Raw genomic sequence first — 23,050 nt, forward strand, 5'->3', positions numbered from 1 at the left:
TTTCCATGTCTGCACCAACACTCACTCACACACCATATTTATATAAAATGAGGTGGGTGAAGTGTCTTGCCTAAGGACACATCAAAAGTACAAGACAGAGCCACTGCAGCCCCATGTCCTCTGGTAATACCAGAGGAGCATTTCTCAAAGACTAAACCGGGTCTAAACCAGGATTACACCAAGACTAAACCAGGACTAAATCAGGACTAAGTCAGGTTGAAACCAGGACTAAACCAGGTTTAAACCAGGTCTAAACCAGGACTATATCAGGACGCAACCAGGACTAAACCAGGGATAAACCAGGACTAAACCAGGTTTAAACCAGGTCTAAACCAGGACTATATCAGGACGCAACCAGGACAAAACCTGGACTAAACCAGGACTAAACCAGGACTAAACCAGGACTAAACCAGGACTAAACCAGGACTAAACCAGGACAAAACCAGGTCTAAACCAAGTGTAAACAGGACTAAACCAGGACTAAATTAGGACTAAACCAGGTCTAATCCACAACTAATATCATCTCTGATAGTAGGTCACCACCCCAGACTGCAGAAGAGCTACAGATTTACACATTCCATGAAAACTGCTTGCTAATAATATTCTTCTCATTTCAAAACTAACCAAAACAATTTCAAGTCCGACACCAAACCAAACATTCTATCTCCTTAATCAAATTTTCCTACTTATAATTACAGAAGAAATAACATGTTAGATAAATTAACCCATTGTCAACAAATCTTTGGCTACTCCTCCTTTAAATTTTCAGCCAACCGTCAACACACATTCAACACAATCAAATAAAAGCTAACGGCCCAGTTTCTCCAAGACAGTAAGCTGTTTCTATTGAAATAAGAAGCAGTAAATGAGTTAGTCATCTGAGTTTATGGCAGAGGCAGAGTTCCTAAAACAGTTCCTTGTCATAGTCATATTTGTTTTATTTTAGGCAGACGTATTTGTAAGCCAGATGTGAGATTCAAGCCATGTTAGAATGTTGCTACCTCCTCAAAAACAGACCTGGAGAATCTGTGTGTCATTCGTTCATTCGCTTTTCAAAATACAACCAAAAATAAGAAAACGAAAAAACAGCTATTTTCTTCATTATTTGTCTCCAAAACCAAAATGAAAAAAAAGATAACGATTACCGTATTTTCCGCACCATAGGGCTCTCTGGATTATAAGGCGCACTGTGAATGGTCTATTTTTGAACTTTTTCACAAATAAACCGCACTGGACTTTAAACGAAACACAACAGTTGGATGGGTCAGTGGGACTTTGTTTGGCGCGTTCACGGTGACTCTGGGCTTTGTTCAGTTGTGGGGTGTAGGGAGGGTGCTGTCTAGGACCACTGGATTGTCGGCGTGTTCGCAGTGACTCAGTTGTTCAGTTGTGTCTAGAAGCGGCACATTGGACTCGCTTTTTCGGTTCGTTTCTCCGTTCCGTTCCTCGTCTGCGTGGAGTGATGAGTGTGGCTGTGGGTGTTTCTCGCTGTGCGGTCGCTGTCTGCTCCGTGTGTGTTTGCGTGCTCTGCAGGTGGTGCGGCTTTGTAGTTTACTGAAGTTGTGCTGGGACACCCTTGTGGATTCCTGTGTAAGGTGCTCTGGATTGTGGGGCGCGCAGTCGTTTTTTGACGGGGTTGGAGGCTTTTGAGCGTGCCCTATATTTAATTTCGTGTTTAAAATGTATTTCCTGTTTCTGAAACTTAAACTGTGATGCCGGACTTTTGCACCACGTGCGGACTGAACCAGGACTAAAACAGGACTGAAATAGGACTACGTCAGGACTAAAACAGGTCTAAATGAGGTCTAAACCAGGACTAAATCAGGACACAAAATCGAAAAGTGAAAACTGAATTGTTATCCGTTTTTTTTTTCATTTTTGGTTTTGGAGAGAAATAATGAAGAAAACTGTTGTTTTTTAATTTTCTTAATTTTGGTTTTATTTTGAAAAACAAATGAACGAATGATACACAGAGTCTGGAGTTGTGTTTTGTTTCATTCACATGTTTGAGTAACCATTTATTATTAGTTTGTCTACATCTTCAAAGCTCAAAATGCTCTGTTCCACCTTGTGATGTCATGGAGTGGTAGTTTTCAAGTCTCAGCTACTTTTTACCCTTTGCTCACTAGAGATTGGCAATTCCAGGTCTGAAATTATCCAAATGATTCTAGTGAAGGTGTATGGAGTTTAAAAACAGATTGGAGCACTTCCTGTATTATCACATGAAATCACAAGGTGGAGCAGAGTATTTTCTCAGCCTAAATCTGCAGAGTTTGTGTGTTAAACATACGTGAATGAAACAAAATACAACTGCAGGTCTATTTTTAATGAGGAAACATTATAACATAAATCATAAAATAGCGTAATATGGGAACTTTAAGCATCTTAAACAATCACTAATCTAATAAAAAATGTTAGAATGAAGACGCTTTTGAATATTACCAAAGAGTTTCCTGCTCATCTCTATGGTCACAGTGTTTGGCTTGAGTCTACTTCTCATTTCTCTTTAAAGAAACCTCATTGAATAAATATACTGCATGTGCGACAATATAAAATGCGAATATCTAAATAAATGAAATGACAGACTAATTTAAGAATTATATTTTAGAGCATGTCAGTGTGTACAGATGTCAACTACAGGGTTAGCAGTTTTTTTTATGCCGAATAAAAGGGCTGAAGCATTTGGGGAGAATTATCTCAAATGTATTTTTTTGGATGAGCATTTTGACTGCAGAAGTATTGACAAGAAATATACAAGAATCACATTTCAGAACATGTTTGTAAAGATGTAAACTAGAGGGTTAGCACTTTTTAAGCAGAATAAAACAGAATACTTGGAAATGATGATACTTCAGCAATGGCAGCTTTTGTGATCTGGTAATTACATGCATTCAAAGTGTGATTTAGATACAATTGTGATTAATCTCGTAGCCCTAATCTGAACCCAGCAGTAGGGGGTGTGTATTGTGTCACTATGGTAACTGCTAAACATTCCATCATGGACAAACATTAGGACCTCCCAGCAAGATGTCACTGCAAAGAATCAATAAATGCATCAAGAATTTCAGACTTCCGGTCATTGCGCAATGCATTCTGGGAAGGATTTTCTGAAAAAGTGAGCATCAAACCACCATGTTTGTTTTCCCAGTGGGATGCGTCTATTGACAAAGCTGATCTTTTCAAGTCTTTTGAACCATATCGCTTTTGTTTCTGGTTCCGATATTGGCATATTTTAGTTTTGAGATTCGGACATCGTAATTGTGTGGTTGTTGGATGTCCTAACAGAGGAAAACGGCTCGAGAAATTAGTTTGTGAACTCCATAACTGCTAAAGGGAATCAGATGTGTGTGACTGCAAACCTCCGTTCAGACTGTTTCTCTTCCCAACGGAATAGAAAAATAGTGAAAGGTGAAGTCAATGGGCAGTATTGATGGAAACCTTTGACTGCCAAATCATCCCGAGTTTGCAGCGAACATTTTGTATGTGGAGCCCCATCAAAGCGGGATCCTGTTTGTTAAGCGAGAGGTACAGAAGACAAACAGGCTGAGCTTGCACTTTCTTGTTCGACTGACTTTACAGCAACATCACGTCTTGGTGACTTAGGAGTGGAAGTCGTTTCTTGGCAAACAGCTGGTGCTTTCGCTTTGGCATTGACTTTTTAAATTCGTAACTAAGGTGGAGCGAGGGATCGGGATTTTGCATCCCATTGGGAAAACAAGCATGGCAGTTTGATGCTCACTTTTTCAGAAAATCCTTCCCAGTATGCATTGCGCAATGACCGGAAGTCTTAAATTCTTGATGCATCTACTGCACAAAACATGAATGGACCATATAATTAAACACAAAAGTGAAGAAATGTCATTTTTCTACACTTGTCTGGGAGATGAAACTAGATGGTCCTCATTTCATTTTTACTTTGGTTTTAGCTGGGATTAACAGTTTTATTCATAGACAGTAATCAATATTCTAACTGCTATATTATCAGTTTTGGATATATTTCCCAGCAGTAGTACAGAGAGAGCGTCTTACTTGAGCAGGTGGTCCTTGGTGCTCCTGGTCTTGGTGAGGAACCTCTCGGAGAGTTTCTCCAGGTTGCGGCTGTAATCCGTCTCAATCTCGGCCTTTTTCCTGAAGAAGTCCTGGAGGTCCTGGAGCAGCTGCACCCGGAGCTCGCACTGCTGGTCCAGACACTTGAGCTGCTCCACCAGCTGAGCGCGGATCTCTGAGAGAAAGAAGAACAAGGGCACGTTATTACACTTTGAAAGAATAGAAAACGTATAGGAGAGATGTGCAAGAAGCCCAAAGTGCATTATTAATATTTAAGCACATGTACAATATGAAAATAAGTAGGCTACCACTCAATGTACTGGCTACTGGTGCAAGAGTGAAATACACAGAAAAAAGAGATTACAGGACATGAGGTCAGTTGTGATGTATTATTCTCCACTAAAACAAAAATAGCTTTATTTTCTCAATCTTATCAAATCCACATCTGACTGGGTCACTGTAGCCACAGCAACTCCAAAGAAGACAGAGACACGGCTGGTAAACAGTGGTGTTTACAGTGCTGTTTACCAGCCTCGTCTCTCAGTCATCAGCCCTTTAATCATCCGTGGGTGAAGTAAGTGTCTTGACAAAAAATATGACAACAGTCTGACCTTTGGGTTGGTTGGCAAATAGAAACCAATAAGCCACAAGCTTTAAGGGCACATTTCAGCCCTTAAAAGATCATTGTCACGTCGAGTCCAAACAATGTACATCATCCAGAGGTGGCAGGACTTTCTAGAGTCACAGTTGCCCTGGGGCAGAATGACAGAGACTTGGAAGAACCACCACAACAGCACAAACTAACAGGCCTCTCTTGCCCAGAGATAAAACAGCATTCTAAAGTAGGGAAAGTACAAAACTAACTGGTGACCTTCAAGTGTAGTTCAAATCCTGCCCCCTCTCTTTGTCCTAACATATTCCTACTGTTCAATCAGTGATTACAACGGCTGTGGAGTTTGTGCTGAGGCAATGGTAGAAGAATTCTGACACAGACCAGCTGCAGATGTCAATTCAGAGTCTGATCATAACTCCAGCCACTGAAAACATCATACTGTATTTAGCATCAGATCAACACATCCATTTAAGTGTGAACTGATCCACATATACAGACCTCCAGAGGCACACACATCTCTCTCCTCCTCCTCCTCCTCCTGTGTGCTCCCCTCTTCTCTCAGGGCTCAAATTAAAAGCAGCCAGACACATTGAGTAACCCCATATTCAATAACGGGCTACGCAAAATTCCCCAGGAGTCTCCTAATCTGAGCAGCGGTAAGAGTGCGATGAGTCTACAGATGGGCTGGGTTGGATGGCTCATCTTGGATACAAACTCCTGCACTACATTCTAGACCTTTAGTCAATTAAAGAAATTCTTGATTGGCTAAAACATGACCTGCCGATCATCTAGGCCCGGGGTCATCAAAGTAAGGCCTGTGGGCTGACTCCGACTCTCCAGGCCCCTTTGACCGGCCCCCCAGCCTCTCTGCCCCCCACCACTTGAACAGGCCCTATGAAGCAATCCTCAACAGTTGTCATGGCCTATTTTTTTGAATGACTTTTTGGTAAGTAATAACACTTTTTAAATTTTTTTCAATAAAAAAAATTATATTTATATGGAGTATTTATGTTTATTTTAGTTCTGTAGTGCAGTTAAAGACAGCAAAACGGCGAGTGTTAAAGTACGAAAAGTTAACAGAGAGTGCCAAGTTTTGAAAGAACAGTGGACGACCGATAATTTTTTTGTTCAGTGTAAGGATCGTGCAGTTTGTCCGATACGTAAAGAAGGTGTGGCGGTTTTAAAAGAATATAATCTGTGTCATCAGGGTCGTACAATTTCGTTATTCGACTGACCTGATCGACCACCTCCATCACAGTCAGGAGCTCAAATGTGGCCTCCAGAGAAAAAAGTTTGCTGACTACAAAGAGGATGTGGCAAAAGTTTACAAAATTATCACATACTGACCTAAAGTACATGCATGGGAATTACTGCAAAAGCGAAAACTACAGTATTTATGCAGAAAAAAGTCCAAGGAAACAATGTATTTCTAAAGACACCTTGTGAATCATGAGTTTAATCTGCCTTTTACTCATATTAAAAAGTACCAAATCTTGATCCAACTTCCTCAGTAACTTCTCCTTTTTGCTGCTGTCCCATATGAATCCTCCAAATCTGATCTAAAAGTAGCCACCTGCAAGAGTATATAATGTCAAAAAGAAGAGTTGAATAACTATGGAAAGTATACAAATTGAAAAACCTTGCGATTGTGAAAAGATTGCCATTTTATTTTTGGAAATCTACATTCATTCACAGAAAAGATGGAGTGTTTTGCCCAAGGACACAAGCTCCATCCACTGACCTGCCTTGTATCACATAACACTTGCTCTTCACTGCTCTTTACTTTGGTATAAATGTTACTTTTAACTACATTTTGTTGCTCAGTAAGAGAAAATTTTGATGATTTTCAATGAATTATTAAAACAAAATTAGTTGCAATACTACACTTCAAAATGTTCTATTTCGATACTAGGGAATAGACAGGATACATAATACCAATCTTGATTCCAAAAAAAAAAATGAAAAAAATAAAATAAAATAAATAAAAACCTTGATTCCAAAATAAAAAAAATAAAATAAAAAAAATTGACCCCCGCCCCCCCCCCAAAAAAAAATCTTAATTCCAAAATAAAAATGAAAAAACAAAACAAAAAAAAAGCTAAATTTTCAACACAGAATAGTACTTGCTTTATGTTACCATTTAGTTCTGATAAAAGTTCTTTCTAAGCATTCAAACCCTGTTCAGTCAAATACTAGTTTTCGTACCGATTACTATCTGATTGCAGTACTTTTGAAACCCCTGATTGTAAGGTATCCACTATGACTCAACAGACAGCCTCAAAACCGTAGAACAAAACTATAACTACAAATTGACTCTTACCTTTACAGCGCTGCAAGTAGAGAAACCGAACTGCTTTTCCATCCATCTCGGCTCTATACCTTTATTATCATCCACCTATACTTTTCCTCTCTTATCCGCAGACTAGAGTTGTGCCCTCCTGAGCTGAGCGCGCAGTTTCTTTGACCACATAGAGAAGTAGATATTGTGTGCATGTTTCGCAGCAGCTGGCCCCTCCTTCCTCTCACTTCTGCACAAACACGTAACATGGAGCCACTGTCTGTCACTCTGAGATTACAACATCGGAACAAAAGCGGACTGTGACTTCCAACACGGGCCACACAATGTACAACAGGGCTCTATGCGGGTCTATAGGAAAACATGGGTGCTACGGATGTGACAATAACCGAAATGTACCGAAATATTGTGATATCGTATCGTCAAAGTTCTCGCAATAATATCGTGGACCATCACAATATATCGAATTACAAGTCTCTTTGCTTAAATGAAGAGTTATGATGCAGCAATAAAAAAAAGACAGAGGGAACTACATAGACCATAGTCCTTTGCTCCATTTCAGTGCAGACTACAAGAAGAAATAACAGTTCTAAGTATGGCTGGGTATCATTAAGAAGTTGCCGATACGATACATACCTCAATACGTAAGCCACGATATGATACATATCTTGATACAGTGCACTTTTGGTTCAGTAATATATATTTCAAATTTGATATGGTTCAATAAAATATAATGGCTAAATCATGGTTGTGATAGTAAAAGTCTTTGTTAAACCACTTCTTGGGCAAAGTTAATATGAAACACAAACATTTTAATCAGCAAAACAGTGAAAATGGCAAATTTGTCGCACAAACGAGTTTCCTTCCACTAAACAAGCACCAAAACTGTAGCTCTGTAACAAAATAATTTAGTAAAATACACCAAAAAATACTCTTGGTGATATATCGATACAGCAGCCCATGATATCGATATTGTATCATCACATTAAATGATATAATATATAGATATTTCAATATTTTTGCACTCTCCTTGTTCTAAGCACTTTTAAGTTTTAGTTCTTTGGGTTAAGTCTTGTCAAAACATTTTAAGAGGAAAAAGTAGCATATGAGATGTATATCGTGAAAATATCGTACTGAGAGATTTGGATATTGTTACATCCCTAATCATGAGACTCTTATCCATATCATGAGCTTTCCCACGATATCGCAATAAATATCGTACCATAAGTTTCATACCGTGATGATATCATATCGTGAGACTTGGATATAGTTATACCCCTATATGGAAGCTACTATGATTTCCTGAAGTTCATTTATGTCCCCTTTTGGTATTATACTACTATGCTTCAGGTGTTGTCAGTGTAGCTCAAACTTGATTTCGATACTTGGGGCTCGTAACTCATTAGATTTCGATACACATGAGAAAAATACTTCTTTCTTTAGACAATAGAATGTAAATGTTATCATGTGGTCTTATACTCGTTCTGATAAAGTTCACGATCATTCTAAAATTGTACCCAGGCTGGCGCCACCTAGTGCCTCCATTCAGTTTCATTTCTCTCCAGCGACTAGATCAGAAATCGGAATACACTAGATGATTTGCAAAAGCCCCGGAAGTGTGAGTCCAGGGACCAGCCAATCAGCAAAGAGTCATACATTCTGTGTTGGCAACGATTCCTGAGATCGAGGATTTAAAGCCGGAACAAAGAGAATGTTTGTTAAATTTCATGAAGAGGAAAGATGTTATTACCCTTCTTCCTACAGAATTTGGGAAAAGCTTAATATACCAGTTAGCCCCGTTAGCAGAGCATTACATACGTCACAACCAAATAGCAGCGATTGGTTAAATGACAAAAAGTACCCGCCTACTGTCGAGCCAACAAATTCTAATGCCGAGAGGTCAGACGGTTTCCACGACGTGAAACCGGCTGATGAATCAGGTTACTAAAACTGTTCAAGAAGTTTTTTTTTTTTTTTTTTTTGAGTATTGTCAATTTCTTCAAATCTGTTTTTTTTTTTCGAAAGTAGTTTTGGTAATAGACTAGCATCGGCTTTTCGATACTTTTGACAACCCCGTTTCATTGAAACTAAAACTGAGCTGATGACTGATCTGATCTAACACACTAAAAATGTTTTGCCACCGGAAACAGTGTTACGCAACGAGTAAATGACAGTCTGCATCAAGTTTTATGAATGAGATTTAAAAATAAAAAGAGGCAAGTCGAAAATATTAAGTGCACGACATGATTAATTGAAAGTAACAAAAGTAGTGACAAGTAAGGCACAATAGCTCACATTAAAACAGATGTTAATACTGTAGTAGGAGCAGTAGTGGGAATTAAAGATGCATTGTGTAACTTTTCTGGTGGAGCATCTGTCACCTGTTTGTTTCTGCTCTGCCTGGAATATTCACAATATGACATTAAGCAGTTTTACTTTACATTTATTCAATTACAGGTGGTTTTATAGCTCAAAAATACCAAGAAAAACAGGCATTGTGACTGTGAGCGGGGTCGCCTCTCCACAGATCTGGCACACAACTTGGTCTGGTTTGGTCTCCGTGAAGATAGAAAGGTTCAAGGTCATACTGTGAAACATTCCAGACGAAGCAATAACATAACAAGTTACGCAAGGCACCTTTAAACGTAATAATAGTAATTTCAAATGCACATGATGTAGTATAGAACCTTAAAGGCTAATTATAATCATTAAAACTAAATGACTATTCAAATAATAGTAAACAATTTTAAATAATAGTTAATCATCATTATCTGGATTATACAGACTCTAAAACACATCCTAAGGCATAACAAAAACAATGGTATGAATGAATGAATATGGCAGAAAAATATACCATTTCATATATACTATTTCTGAAAAAAAGTCTATCTAAAAGTCTTAAGTCATTTTTTTATCAGGTTAAAAGTGTACTGTAAAAATCCCGACATGAAATTGATAGTTCGCAGCTGATATCATCAATCCTTGTGGGTGTGAATCTGAAAACTGAAACTGAAAGCACTGCTCTGTCTAAAGCTCTGTTACTCAAGTTTGGGTTACTCTGAGTTTTATTTGAAAACAGTGTGACCAGAAAGAGCCGAATTGGTTGGAACTACAACAAGTGAGCTGGTTTGTGCGTCAAGTCTCTCACAACTTTAAATGCAGCCCATTGCAGTACAAGTAGCAGCAGTATCAGCAAAATAATAAACTGCCAAATCCATTCACTAATTGACTACTGTCAGTAAACGCCCCCATATCTATCTGAACAATGAAACAGTAAGCAGTAATTGCAGTAGAAAGTAGTAATAGTAGTAAGCAGTGGCAAGTAGCAGTAGTAGTAGTTTATTTAGTTAATGAGACAGGGACAGCACACAATTTTTACATTAACCTTAACAGGAGAGATGTAGATGTAGTAAGTATTAGTAAGTAGTAGTAATAGTAATAGTAATAGTAATAATAGTAGCCAGACCTCTTTGTCAAAGCCTGATCCCTTCAGATCTCAGAAACTCCGAGGTCGGGCCTTGTTAGTACTTGAATGGGAAACCACAGGAAAAATCAGGTGCCACAGGGGGGCGCCAATCGCAAAAACTGTCATTGTGTCCTTAGGCAAGGCACTATACCCACATTGCCTAGCATGTAAGTGGTGTGAACGTAAGTGATGGTGGTGGTCGAGGGACCAATGGTGCAGATTGGCAGCTGCGTTTCTGTCAGTGTGTCCCAGGGCAGGTGTGGCTACAATAGTAGTTTACCACCACTGAGGGTGGAGTGAATGAATAATGATCTGTAAAGTGTCTCTGAGTGTCCAAAAATGTGCTACATAAAACTGAGTCAGTAGTAGTAGTAGTAGGAATAGTAGTAGTAGTAATAGTAGTAGTAGTAGTAGTAGTAGTAGTAGTAGTAGTAGTAGTAGTAGTAGTAGTAGTAGTAGTAGTAGTAGTAGTAGTAGTAGTAGTAGTAGTAGTAGTAGTAGTAGTAGTAGTAGTAGTAGTAGTAGTAGTAGTAGTAGTAGTAGTAGTAGTAGTAGTAGTAGTAGTAGTAGTAGTAGTAGTAGTAGTAGTAGTAGTAATAGTAGTAGTAGTAGTAGTAGTAGTAGTAATAGTAGTAGTAGTAGTATAGTAGTAGTAGTAGTAGTAATAGTAGTAGTAGTAGTAGTAGTAGTAGTAGAGTAGTAGTAGTAGTAGTAGTAGTAGTATAGTAGTAGTAGTAGTAGTAGGAGTAGTAGGAATAGTAGTAGGAATAGTAGTAGGAGTAGTAGGAATAGAAGTAGTAGGAATAGTAGTAGTAGGAGTAGGAGTAGTAGTAGTAGTAGGAGTAGTAGTAGTAGTAGTAGTAGTAGTAGTAGTAGTAGTAGTAGTAGTAGTAGTAGTAGTAGTAGTAGTAGTAGTAGTAGTAGTAGTAGTAGTAGTAGTAGTAGTAGTAGTAGTAGTAGTAGTAGTAGTAGGAATAGTAGTAGGAGTAGTAGGAATAGAAGTAGTAGGAATAGTAGTAGTAGGAGTAGTAGTAGTAGTAGTAGTAGTAGTAGTAGTAGTAGTAGTAGGAGTAGTAGTAGTAGTAGTAGTAGTAGTAGTAGTAGTAGTAGGAGTAGGAGTAGGAGTAGGAGTAATAGTAGTAATAGTAGGAGTAGTAGTAGTAGTAGTAGTAGTAGTAGTAGTAGTAGTAGTAGTAGTAGTAGTACTAGGAGTAGGAGTAGGAGTAATAGTAGTAATAGTAGGAGTAGTAGTAGTAGGAGGAGTAGTAGTAGGAATAGTAGTAGTAGAAATAGTAGTAGTAGGAGGAGTAGTAGGAATAGTATTAGGAGTAGTAGTAGTAGTAGTAGTAGTAGTAGTAGTAGGAGTAGGAGTAGTAGGAGTAGTAGTAGGAGTAGTAGTAGGAGTAGTAGTAGTAGTAGTAGTAGTAGTAGTAGTAGGAGTAGTAGTAGTAGTAGTAGAGTAGAGTAGTAGTAGTAATAGTAGGAGTAGTTGGAGTAGTAGGAGTAGTAACAGTACACAGAAACACAGAGTCAGTGTTTTGACCATATAATGAGCCATAGCGCCTCTTTACTTTGACATGACGTGTTGTTGTGCTGCGGCCTGTGTGCGTTTCATATAATTTCCTCATCAGAGAAGCACAGTCAATGATAGAGAGTGACTCAGCCTCCTGCCTCTCCACGCCACAACAGCCCTGCCCTGTAATCAGCTCACAAACAGGCACACACCTCGCACAAAACAAGCGCTCCCACCGGCCCCCAGCGCACAACAAGCGCTCCCATCTGCTCCCGGCTCCCCACGGCCAGAATGTGAAGAGACGGGGAACAGCCAGAGGTGAGGAGCAAGCATCAGGAAATGAATATAGATTTTCCCTTCAAAGCTTTAAAATATAAAACAGATTGTGCACGTTTAATGAATAAAATGTCAATGTAACACTTCTTGTGGATGACATCTACTTGTTTCCATGGAGATGTTATCGCTTTCCTTAGGCTTTATAAAGAAGTGGACTAAGGGGGTGTGACGTCTCCCATAGTGTTCGGCTCCAGTCAAATGAAGCTCACAGAGGCTGGCAGTTACAGGGGCAAATTCTTAGCTGAGTTCCATATTAGGAATAAAAATATATTCACGGACAAAATAGAAAAATAAATACACCGGGATCATGTAGCGAGAGTTAATGCAATCATTTAAAACCAAAATAAGGAGACTCACTACAGCAGACAATTTTTCAACCTCAAGTCAATGGGAGCCAATGAATAATGAACTGTAAAGTGTCTCTGAGTGTCCAAAAATGAGCTACATAAAACTGAGCCAGTAGTAGTAGTAGTAGTAGTAGTAGTAGTAGTAGTAGTAGAAGTAGAAGTAGTAGTAGAAGTAGTAAGTAGTAGAAGTAGTAGTAGAAGTAGTACTAGTACTAGTAGTAGAAGTAGTACTAGTACTAGTAGTAGTACTAGTACTAGTAGTAGTAGTAGAAGTAGTAGCAGAAGTAGTACTAGTAGTAGTAGTAGTAGAAGTAGTACTAGTAGTAGTAGAAGTAGAAGTAGTACTAGTAGTAGTACTAGTAGTAGTAGTAGAAGTAGTACTACTAGTAGTAGTAGAAGTAGTAACACTAGTAGTAGTAGTAACAGTAGTAGTAGTAGTAATAGTAGTAATAGTAGTAGTAGTAGTAATAGTAGTAATAGTAGTAGTAGTAGTAATAGTAGTAATAGTAGTAGTAGTAGTAATAGTAGTAATAGTAGTAATAGTAGTAATAGTAGTAATAGTAGTAGTAGTAGTAGTAGTAGTAGTAGTAGTAGTAGTAGTAGTAGTAGTAGTAGTAGTAGTAGTAGTAGTAGTAGTAGTAGTAGTAGTAGTAGTAGTAGTAGTAGTAGTAGTAGTAGTAGTAGTAGTAGTAGTAGTAGTAGTAGTAGTAGTAGTGGTAGTAGTAGTAGTAGTAGTAGTAGTAGTAGTAGTAGTAGTAGTAGTAGTAGTAGTAGTAGTAGTAGTAGTAGTAGTAGTAGTAGTAGTAGTAGTGGTGGTGGTAGGAGTAGTAGTATAAAGAAGTGGACTAAGGGAGTGTGACATCTTCCATAGTGTTCAGCTCCAGTCAAATGAAGCTTACAGAGGCTGGCAGTTATAGGGGCAAATTTGGAGCTGAGTTCCATATTAGGAATGAAAATATATTTATAGACAAAACAGAGAAATAAATACACCAGGATCATGGAGCGAGAGTTAATACAAACATTTTAAAACCAAAATAAGAAGACTTACTACAGCAGACAAATTTTTCATCCTCAAGTCAATGGGAGCCAAAGTTGATGGAGCCGGAAGTGACCACATGCTCATTTCCTATTCAGAACGTCACTGTTAGCAGGTTAGCCATGTCCGTTTATACAATCTATGTTGCTTTCCCTTGAATGTTCCACGGAAGGGCATAAAACGTGAGACTAGGTGGAAAAAAAAGATAGAATTATTCCCTGTTCATACTGCTCAGTCTGAATTTTGGATTTGATTTAGACTTTTTAACAACTAATAAAATGGCTTTCAATATTAATTTCCTTAGCATAAACACAGACTTTGATGTTCACTGACAGAGGAGCGGCTGTAGAGCTCTCGATTAAAAACACCCAATGCTGACCGAACTGTGACCTTGAATAAAAAGTGATTCATTATTACTTAATTACCCGTGAAGACTAGACATCACCGGGTCTAGGTATGTGGAGCCAAGTATGTGGACAGGCGAGCACACTTGCAGCAGTAAAAACACCTGTCATTTATCTAACGTAAAATTTAAAAACTGTTTAATGTCCTACTGTGGTACATTCCAGGTAATTCAATAAGCAATAACATCTCTGTAGACATAGGCCTGTCACGATAACAGGTTTTTAAGCAAACAGAGATATACTGTGATACAATAAAATACTGAAAATACTTTATACCACTGCCACAATAACAGTAACACAAGATCATTAAGATACTACAAGATGATCCCAGTCAACCATTTTTAAATAGACAGTCTCATTGATCATCATGTGCTACTTAGACAAACTTCACTGATCCATAGTAGCAGAAGCAACAGTAGTAGTAGTGGTAGTAGTAGTAGCAGTAGTAGTAGCAGCAGTAGTAGTCATAGTCAATATCATTAAATAAATATCATAAGCTACTTAGACTTAGAGAAACTTTATTGATCCACGGTAGGAGTAGTAGTACCAGTACTAGTGGCAGTCAATATCATTAAACATCATAATCATAATCTAATAAAACTTTATTGATCCACAGTAGTAGTAGTCAGTATCATTAAATATCAAGAGCTACTTCAACAAACTTTCATATGATCCACAGTAGTAGTAGTAGTAGCAGTAGCAGTAGTAGTAGTAGTGGTAGTAGTAGTAGTAGTAATAGCAGTAGTAGTAGTAGCAGTAGTAGTAGCAGTAGTAGTAGCAGTAGTAGTAGCAGTAGTAGTAGTAGCAGTAGTAGAAGCAGTAGTAGTAGTAGCAGTAGTAGTAGTAATAGTAGCAGTAGTAGTTGCAGCAACAGCAATAGCAGTCATTATTATTAAATATTATGAGCTACTTGGACAAAATTTACTGATCCACAGTAGTAGTAGTAGTAGTAGTAGTAGCAGTAGTAGTAGTAGCAGTAGTAGAAGCAGTAGTAGTAGTAGCAGTAGTAGTAGTAATAGTAGCAGTAGTAGTTGCAGCAACAGCAATAGCAGTCATTATTATTAAATATTATGAGCTACTTGGACAAAATTTACTGATCCACAGTAGTAGTAGTAGTAGTAGTAGTAGTAGTAGTAGTAGTAGTCAGTAGTAGCAGTAGTAGCAGTAGTAGTAGTAGTAGCAGTAGTCAATAATATCACTAAATAGCTACTTAGACCTGTGTCAACAAATAAACTGTGGAATAAAGCAATAATTAGCCACACATTTTTTTCAACCCTTTACCGCTCAGACCTCATCGTATTTCAATAAAATTACTCCAAACCTCCCCACTTTCTCAATGAAGTAGTACACACATAGTAATTAGGCAGGCCTTGGGACGTGCATCAGGAAAGTTCCACAGTGCACCTTTAATCCCGAGGCTCTGTGCCTTTCCTAGTATTGTCTGAGGCTCCACAGTGGGGCTGATATCTGGTGTCTGTGCAGTGGGCTGTGGACAGGAATGCACCTCCGCCCTCAGACCAAACGCTCATTTTTTCCACTCAAGAACGGCCCTGAAATCTGGAAATCTACTCACTGATCCTTAAAACACTACAATTTTTATTTAGGGACGTTTTGGCTATTTTTATACTTAGGCTTCACGCCAGAAAAAGTAGGGCAGGACAATATATTGCAATTAAACAGACAAAAAGTCAAACTGTGATGAAATTAAAAGTCCACTTTAATATGTTGTGGTCTTATTTAGGGATATTTGGAGTTTTTAGTGCCTTCGAGGTCCATTGTGTAACTTTTCTGGTAAAGGGTCCATCACCCGCTTGTTTCCATTACCTGGAATGTTCCACAGTATGACATTAAAAAACTGTTCTTTACATTTATTATTTGATTACAGGTGGTTTTATGGCTCAAACATACCTAGAAAAACATAATTCTGACAGTGAGCAAGGTCGCCTCTCCACAGATCTGACCTGTAATGTTGCCTGGTTTGGTCTCCATGAAGATAGAAAGTTTTAATGCCATACTGTGAAACATTCCAGACAAAGCAATATTTTTTTTTTGCATTTGATGGACCGTCAACCAGAAAAGTTGGACCTTTAAAGCTGCCAGCACAGGCAGATATTTTGTTTGACCTGCATTTAATTATAAAGTGCTTTGTTGTTATTGTCAGGAAGCGCACTGTTAGCATGCTCTCTGGTCACTGAAACTTGTGAAAAGCTCTTATAAACTCATCGCGGTGAATAATTAGGATGTTCGGTAAAATAAGTGAGAATGAATTTGAGCCACTGTAAACTAAAATTGAAAAAAATGAATTAGTTATTTTTAAAAATTAGTCCTTTTAAAAAAATAATAATAATATCTTTTTTTTTTTTTAAAGTACACTAAAACTCCGATAGAGCGTCTTCAAGTCACTGTTACATGTTGGCTTACTGTTTTGGACCATATGGCTTGAAATGTCTACAACTTTTTTTTCTCCGTTCTTAATTAAATGGTTCATACTGCACTGTTTTCTGATCTCTGTTCTCAACAAAAACAGACCTGGACTTGTGTTTTGTTTCATTCACGTTAAACACACAAACCCTGTTAGATTTAGGCTGAGTTCTCAAACAGAAAACACTCAATCCACCTTGTGATGTCTTGTAGTAATACAGCTCCACTGTGTTTTTAAACTCTATAGACCTTCACTTGCAAAGCTCCTCCAAATCAGAGGCCATGGTTCGACTGGAAAAAGGTGTCTTGTCCTCCCCAGGTGGGTGGAGAGTCCCTGCTTCAAGTGGACGAGTTCAAGTATCTCAGGGTCTTGTTCACGAGTGCGGGGAGGATGGAGCGTGAGATTGACAGGTGGATCAGTGCAGCGTCGGCAGTGATGCGGTCACTGTATTGGACAATTTTGGTGAAGAGGGAGCTGAGCTGAAAGGCAAAGCTCTTGATTTACCATCAATCTACGTTCCTACCCTCACCTACGGTCATGAGTTCTGGGTAGTGACTGGAAGGACAAGATCGCGGATGGTCAAAATGAGTTTCCTCCGCAGGTTGGCTGGGTGCTCCCTTAGAGATAGGGTGAGGAGCTCGGAGTAGAGCCACTACTCCTCCATGTCGAGAGGAGCAGATGAGGTTGCTCCGGCATCTGTTCTGGAGACCTCTTGGGCACCTCCTTCGGGAGGTGTTCCGGGCTTGTCCCACCAGGAGGAGTCCCCGGGGAAGACCAAGGACACGCTGAAGGAAATATGTCTCTGGGTTGGCCTGGGAATATCTCCCCCCAGAGGAGCTAGAGGAAGTGTCCGTGGTGAGGAAAGTCTGGGATTCCCTGCTGCCCCCGCGACCCGGCCCTCGATAAGCGGAAGAAAATGGATAGATGGACACCTTCATTAGAATCATTTGGATCATTTCAGCCCTGGAATTGGTCTACTGAAATAAAGGTAAAAATGTAGCTCTTGAAAACTACCACTACATGACATCACAAGGAGGAACAGAGCATTTTTGGAGATGTAGACAGACCAGTAATAAAGAGTTACTCAAACACATGTGAATGAAACAAAACAACTCCAGATCTGTTTTTATAACCACATTATAACATGACTTAAAGCTCCCAAGAGTGGATTTTGTGTAATACAGGACCTTTAATCTTGACATTCCTAGTTCTAGTTCAGCATTTTGAAAGAACTCTCAAAACAAACACTGCGAGTCTGAGCCCAGCAGTGATCAATGGGAACGCAGTCAAACCCCACACCAGTGCCAAGCGTTCGCAGGTGGACGCTAAGAGTTAGAGGAAAGACACGAACTGGCAACAGAAGAACAAACGCGACTTAACAACCTGAGAGACGAAAGGACAATGTGAGAATCCTCTTTTTATGGACAGACAGAGAGAGCATTGATTTTAGGCTTAGGGGTCACGGGGGAGGGGAGAGTACCCACGCTGCTTTGGGCCTGAGGCAGAATAGAATACATGATTAGACGGACAGGGACTCGCTCGCACTTTTCAACATGGGATGGTCACATTCACTAGTTCTCAGACAAATTTGATTCAGAAAAATGTATGAATATCTATGAAAATCTTGCAAAATAAAAATTGTCATAAGATTGTGCACAGAAAATAGATTGGGATTGGGATGATGCTAAAATTGTGAACCGAACCACACAATCTATTTATTTATTAAAAATGATAAAAATGATTGTCTTGTCTTGGAATTGTGTCTTCACTTGTACAACTCCTAATGAAAATATTTCTAAAATCCATTAAAAAATAAAAAATATATATAAGTTAACCAACAGGAATCAGCTAATGTCACAAAATGTTGAGCCTTTGTTCAATAGAATGTCGTCAAAAGTATCAAAAAAATCAGACACTAACTGAAAATTTGACCTTACTAAAAACTGTTTTAGTATGCATTTGAGCTTTATCAGAACAAATATAAGACTTCATGGTAAGAAAGAAAGAACTATTATTTTGAAAATTACATTATAAAAAGAAGCACGTTTTGTTTTCATTGTGGTATCGGAATCGGTATCAAGTCTATTCCTCAGTATCGAGTTTGTAGGAATGTAACAATATCCAAATCTCTTGTACAATATTTTCACGATATACATCTCACTGTACGATATTTATTGAAACTTTTCCCTCTTAAAATGACTTGACAAGACTTAATCCAAAGACTTAAAAGTGCTTAGAACTGTTATTTCTTCTTGTAGTCTACACTGAAATGGAGCAAAGGATCATGGTCTATGTAGTTCCCTGTGTCTTTTTTTTTTTTTTAACTATTGCTGCACCATGACTCTTCATTTAAGCAAAGAGACTTATAATTCGATATATTGTGATGGTCCATGATATTATTGTGAGAACTTTGACGATATGATATCACAATATTTCGGTTATTGTTACATATGAGTTTGGAATTGTGCTTCTGTATATTTGTCTAGTCAAAGTAAGTCACTGGTTACATCTGATCTTTAAATGTGCTATATTACGCAAAATTGACTCTTATGAGCCTCAAGTCATGTTATAATTTGTTGTTACCTCCTCAAAAACAGACCTAGAGTTGAGTTTTGTTTCATTTACACAGTTTATTTTTAATCTGTCTTGCTCTGGTCAAATGATTCTAGTGAAGGTGTACGGACTTTAAAAACACAGTGGAGCACTCTTTTTTTTCTGCTTGAGGGAAGAACTCAACCCAAATCTACAGGGTTTGCAAATGAAACAAAACACAACTTCAAGCATGTTTTTGAGGAGGAAACAACATTATAACAGATGACAAAAAAGCGTAACATGAGCCCTTTAACACTCTCTGAGCCCCCTTGCCCCTGTCAGTCCCTGCCTGCCCCTGTCAGTCCTCCTGGATTATCCTCTCAGTTTGTTACAACAATAAGCTCCACGTCCTGTGCCAAGTAATCAGACACACAGCACGACGGCTCCCCCTGTGGCCCGGGGGAGAGGCCAAAACTCAAATACATGGAGACAAGATTTTTGGGGGTGTAATAATTTTTATGTATTTATTTATTTATTTATGTACTTTAATTTACAGTAGTGGGGATTTTGTAGTAGTGGTAGTAGTGGTAGTAGAAGTAGTAGAAGTAGTAGATGTAGTAGTAGTAGTAGTATAGACTTAAACTTAAAGAGAGGTTATTATACTTCAATGGGGTATTAACTGTTAACACTTTTCTTTCTTTTTTTTTGACAATCTGAGTCTCCCTTCCTTTTGATTTCTGCTCTAAGTCACTCCCATTTCAGAGTGCTATGACAACACAATCAGGGTGCATCCCGCTAATGAAACGAGTACACATCGTTGTAGTGTATTGTTGTTAGGGGTGTGCAAAAATATCTAAATATCACTATATCGTATCGCCTAATGTGACAATACAGTATTGATATCGTCAGCAGCTGTATCAATATATCGCCAAGAGTATTTTTTGGTATATTTTACTAAATTATTTTGTTACAGAGCTACAGTTTGGTTGCTTGTTTAGTGGAAGGAAACTTTTATGCAACACATTTGACATTTTCACTGTTTTGATGATTAAAATGTTTGTGTTTCATATTCACTTTGCACAAGATGTGGTTTAATAAAGACTTTTAGTGTCACAGACATGATTTTGCCTTTATTTTTACTGAACCACATCGAATCGATTTTAAATATATCGTCTCGAATCGAAAAAGCAGTGTATCGAGGTATGTATCATATTGTGGCCTATGTATCATATCGTGGCCTGTGTATCGAGGTATGTATCGTATCGTGGCTTATGTATCGTGGTATGTATCGTATGGTGGCCTGTGTATTGAGGTACGTATTGTATCGTGGCCTGTGTATCAAGCTATGTATCGTATCGGCGACTTCTTAATGATACCCAACCCTAATTGTTGTGTATCTTTTTTTTTTGTATATTTATGGAGAACGGACCAGCAGGAGCATTGGGGCTTGTGGGTGGAGCTTACGACAGAATCGTACTACTAACCCTAAGGAAAGTTTGAAAAAAAAAAAAAAAAAAACCCAGAGAGATCGGTAAATGACTGAAACACGCATGGATAACATCTAAAACCTCTCCAGGAATGATTTTAATGAGGGAACATTACAAGTTTTAACTACAAACAACTCCCACCTCTATTTACGCAGTTAAATGTATCACAGTTTCAAGTTTGTTATTGTCCAAACAGGAGCCTGGCGAAGGTTCTTTGTGCACCATCCCACCGTCTCTGACTCCAGGGCCTGATACTCCAGCCCTGTGAGCTCATACTATTGTTCAGACAGACACAGATAGAGAACAGAGAGAGCGTGTGGTGGCGTTTGGGGCGAGAAAGTTACGTCAGCGCGGGGATAAAACGAGCTTTGAGGAGCTCTACACAGGAAGGAGAGAGAGAATGGAGAGGAGAGAGACAGAGAGAGGAGGGGAAGAGAGGTGAGAAAGAGCAGAGAGAAGAGTTGGTGTAGAGAGGGGAGAGAAAAATGAGGTCAAGAAGAGACACAGAGAGAGGAAGCCGGAGCAGGCCGGGCTAAACGCATGGTCAAATAAAACAACGACAGGAAGAGAAGGACAGAAGACAGGATGAAGGAGAGGAGGAGTGGGGCGAGGAGGGGTTCAGTTCAAAAGAAAAGGGAGAGAAGAGAGGAAGGGGCGTTGTAGTTAAAGATTAAATAATGTAAAGCCTTCATACAAGTTTCATGGAGTCTCATTAATACATTGTGTTATCACGAACCACAATACTAAAAAATATCAAACTTAATACAATGAAAAGGAATAACTTCTATAAAAAAAAGAAGGAAAATAAAGTCATTTTCAAACTAAAATTATGTTTAAAATTACAAGGTGGTTCTATATTAGTGATATGCTCAAATAATCCATGTATCATTCGTTTATTAGTTTTTCAAAATAAAACCAAAGATAAGAAAAAACAACAATTTTCTTGTCTCCAAAACCAAAAAGAAAAAACAGATAATGATTTGTTTTTTTCAGTTTTCAATTGTGTGTTTAAATGAATAGTGGAAAAAATGGATAAAGGCAGTTTCATTAAACTGAAATGCCGGGCTGAACCAGGACTGAATCAGGACTAAACCAGGACCAGACCGGGACTGAGATCAAAATTGAGACCAGACCAGGACCAGACCAGGACTGAGACCGGGACCGAGACCTGGACCGAGACCGGGACCAGACTGAGACCGGGACCGAGACCTGGACCGAGAGACCAGACTGAGATCAAGACAGAGACCAGGACCAGACCGGGACTGAGACCGGGACCAAACCAGGACTGAAAATGGTTTAGTCCTGTTTTAGTCCTGGTTGAATCCGTTTGCTGCGAAAAAGTCCAGCATCGAAGTTTAAGTCACGGAACCGGTCGTTATACTTTTTCCATTTTTCATTTCAACACAAAACACTTAAAAAAAGATTTGTTATCCATTTTTTCTTTTTGATTTTGGAGATATAATGAAAATAATGAGGAAATTTGTTGTTTTTTCGTTTACTTATTTTTGATTCTATATTGAAAAACGAATGAATGAATAATACTTTCAAATGAACATCTAGCTTTGATACTATAGTTTTTATATTCACACAGATCTAATTCACACATGCAGGCCTGTAAACTGCTATTAATACTTTGCAGTGATCACTCTGGGGGTGTTCTACATGTATCACTATGGCCGTTACTGTGGAGACACAATGCACACATTAGCAAACACTGACAAAAAGTTTTAAGGCAGTCTGAAAAGTCAAGCGAAAACCGAAAATGGATTTAAGCAGCACATTTTCAGAAGCTTGTGATTATTACGAGTGTCCGTGGTTCTGTTTAGGAAAGGTGAGGGTGACTAACTGAAAGATGAATGCTAGTCTGTGCTTATGACTCTAATTTTATGTGTCAGACTTGTTTAAAAGGGATGGGATGAGACAATTTCCACAAGATGAGACGGGATACGAGCTTGGGTCCACGAGAACGAGACAAGACAAGATTTTAATATTATTCCTAATATATACATTTAATGATTCTGTTTCCAATTTATTTGATTTCATATTTTTGTTTCTGTTTTAGTACTGCTGTTTGGAACTGTGAGAAATGTAACTTATGAACCTGTAACTTTTTTTTGGTCTTATACTAATGTAAACAATTGGAAAAATATCTCACAACATCATTTTTCTCTTGAGTGCATGATCTTGTAGCATGAGATCCAGCTAAGTCAACTCTTTCTCTTGGAAAAAACAAGATCAGAAGTCTAACAGAGCTTCTGACAGTAGTGCCTTCTGTTAGCATCACATCCCCACGGTATCAGTTAGTGGAGATTTAAAGTGGCGACCCAAACAATATTCCTCTATAAAAAAATACTATTTCGAAACAATTATCTGTGAGTTTTCCCTGGTTGTCATATGTTGTGGAATTTTGCATCCCCCGCATAGTCTGAGCACGAACACCTCCAGTTCATTATTGACATTTCTCTGTGGTTGGTTCTGGTGTACAGAATTTGTCCTTCCTGAACATTATCAGTTTCCTCGGTTAATTCATTTCACAGAAGCGGTACGCTAC

At 38.6% G+C, this 23,050-nt stretch overlaps 1 protein-coding gene across 4 annotated transcripts in view; it reads right to left on the reverse strand.

Moving 5' to 3' along the window:
- The window catches only part of srgap2 (SLIT-ROBO Rho GTPase activating protein 2), a 161,967-nt gene that overhangs the window by 76,576 nt on the left and 62,341 nt on the right, over positions 1 to 23,050 (reverse strand). For 2 of the 4 annotated variants that reach the window (XM_055160740.1, XM_020920199.2), the window contains exon 2: positions 4,030 to 4,222. In XM_055160740.1, coding sequence (XP_055016715.1) covers positions 4,030 to 4,222 — 193 coding nt within the window. Of the gene's footprint in view, positions 1 to 4,029; positions 4,223 to 6,147; positions 6,219 to 6,980; positions 7,145 to 23,050 lie in introns of those variants that run through there. The other 2 variants (XM_055160741.1, XM_055160739.1) reach the window with 2 other exon arrangements.

This window comes from Boleophthalmus pectinirostris, unplaced genomic scaffold, assembly GCF_026225935.1.
Source record: "Boleophthalmus pectinirostris isolate CB_2022bp ecotype Guang Dong unplaced genomic scaffold, ASM2622593v1 HiC_scaffold_3, whole genome shotgun sequence".
NCBI classification, from domain to species: domain Eukaryota; kingdom Metazoa; phylum Chordata; class Actinopteri; order Gobiiformes; family Gobiidae; genus Boleophthalmus; species Boleophthalmus pectinirostris.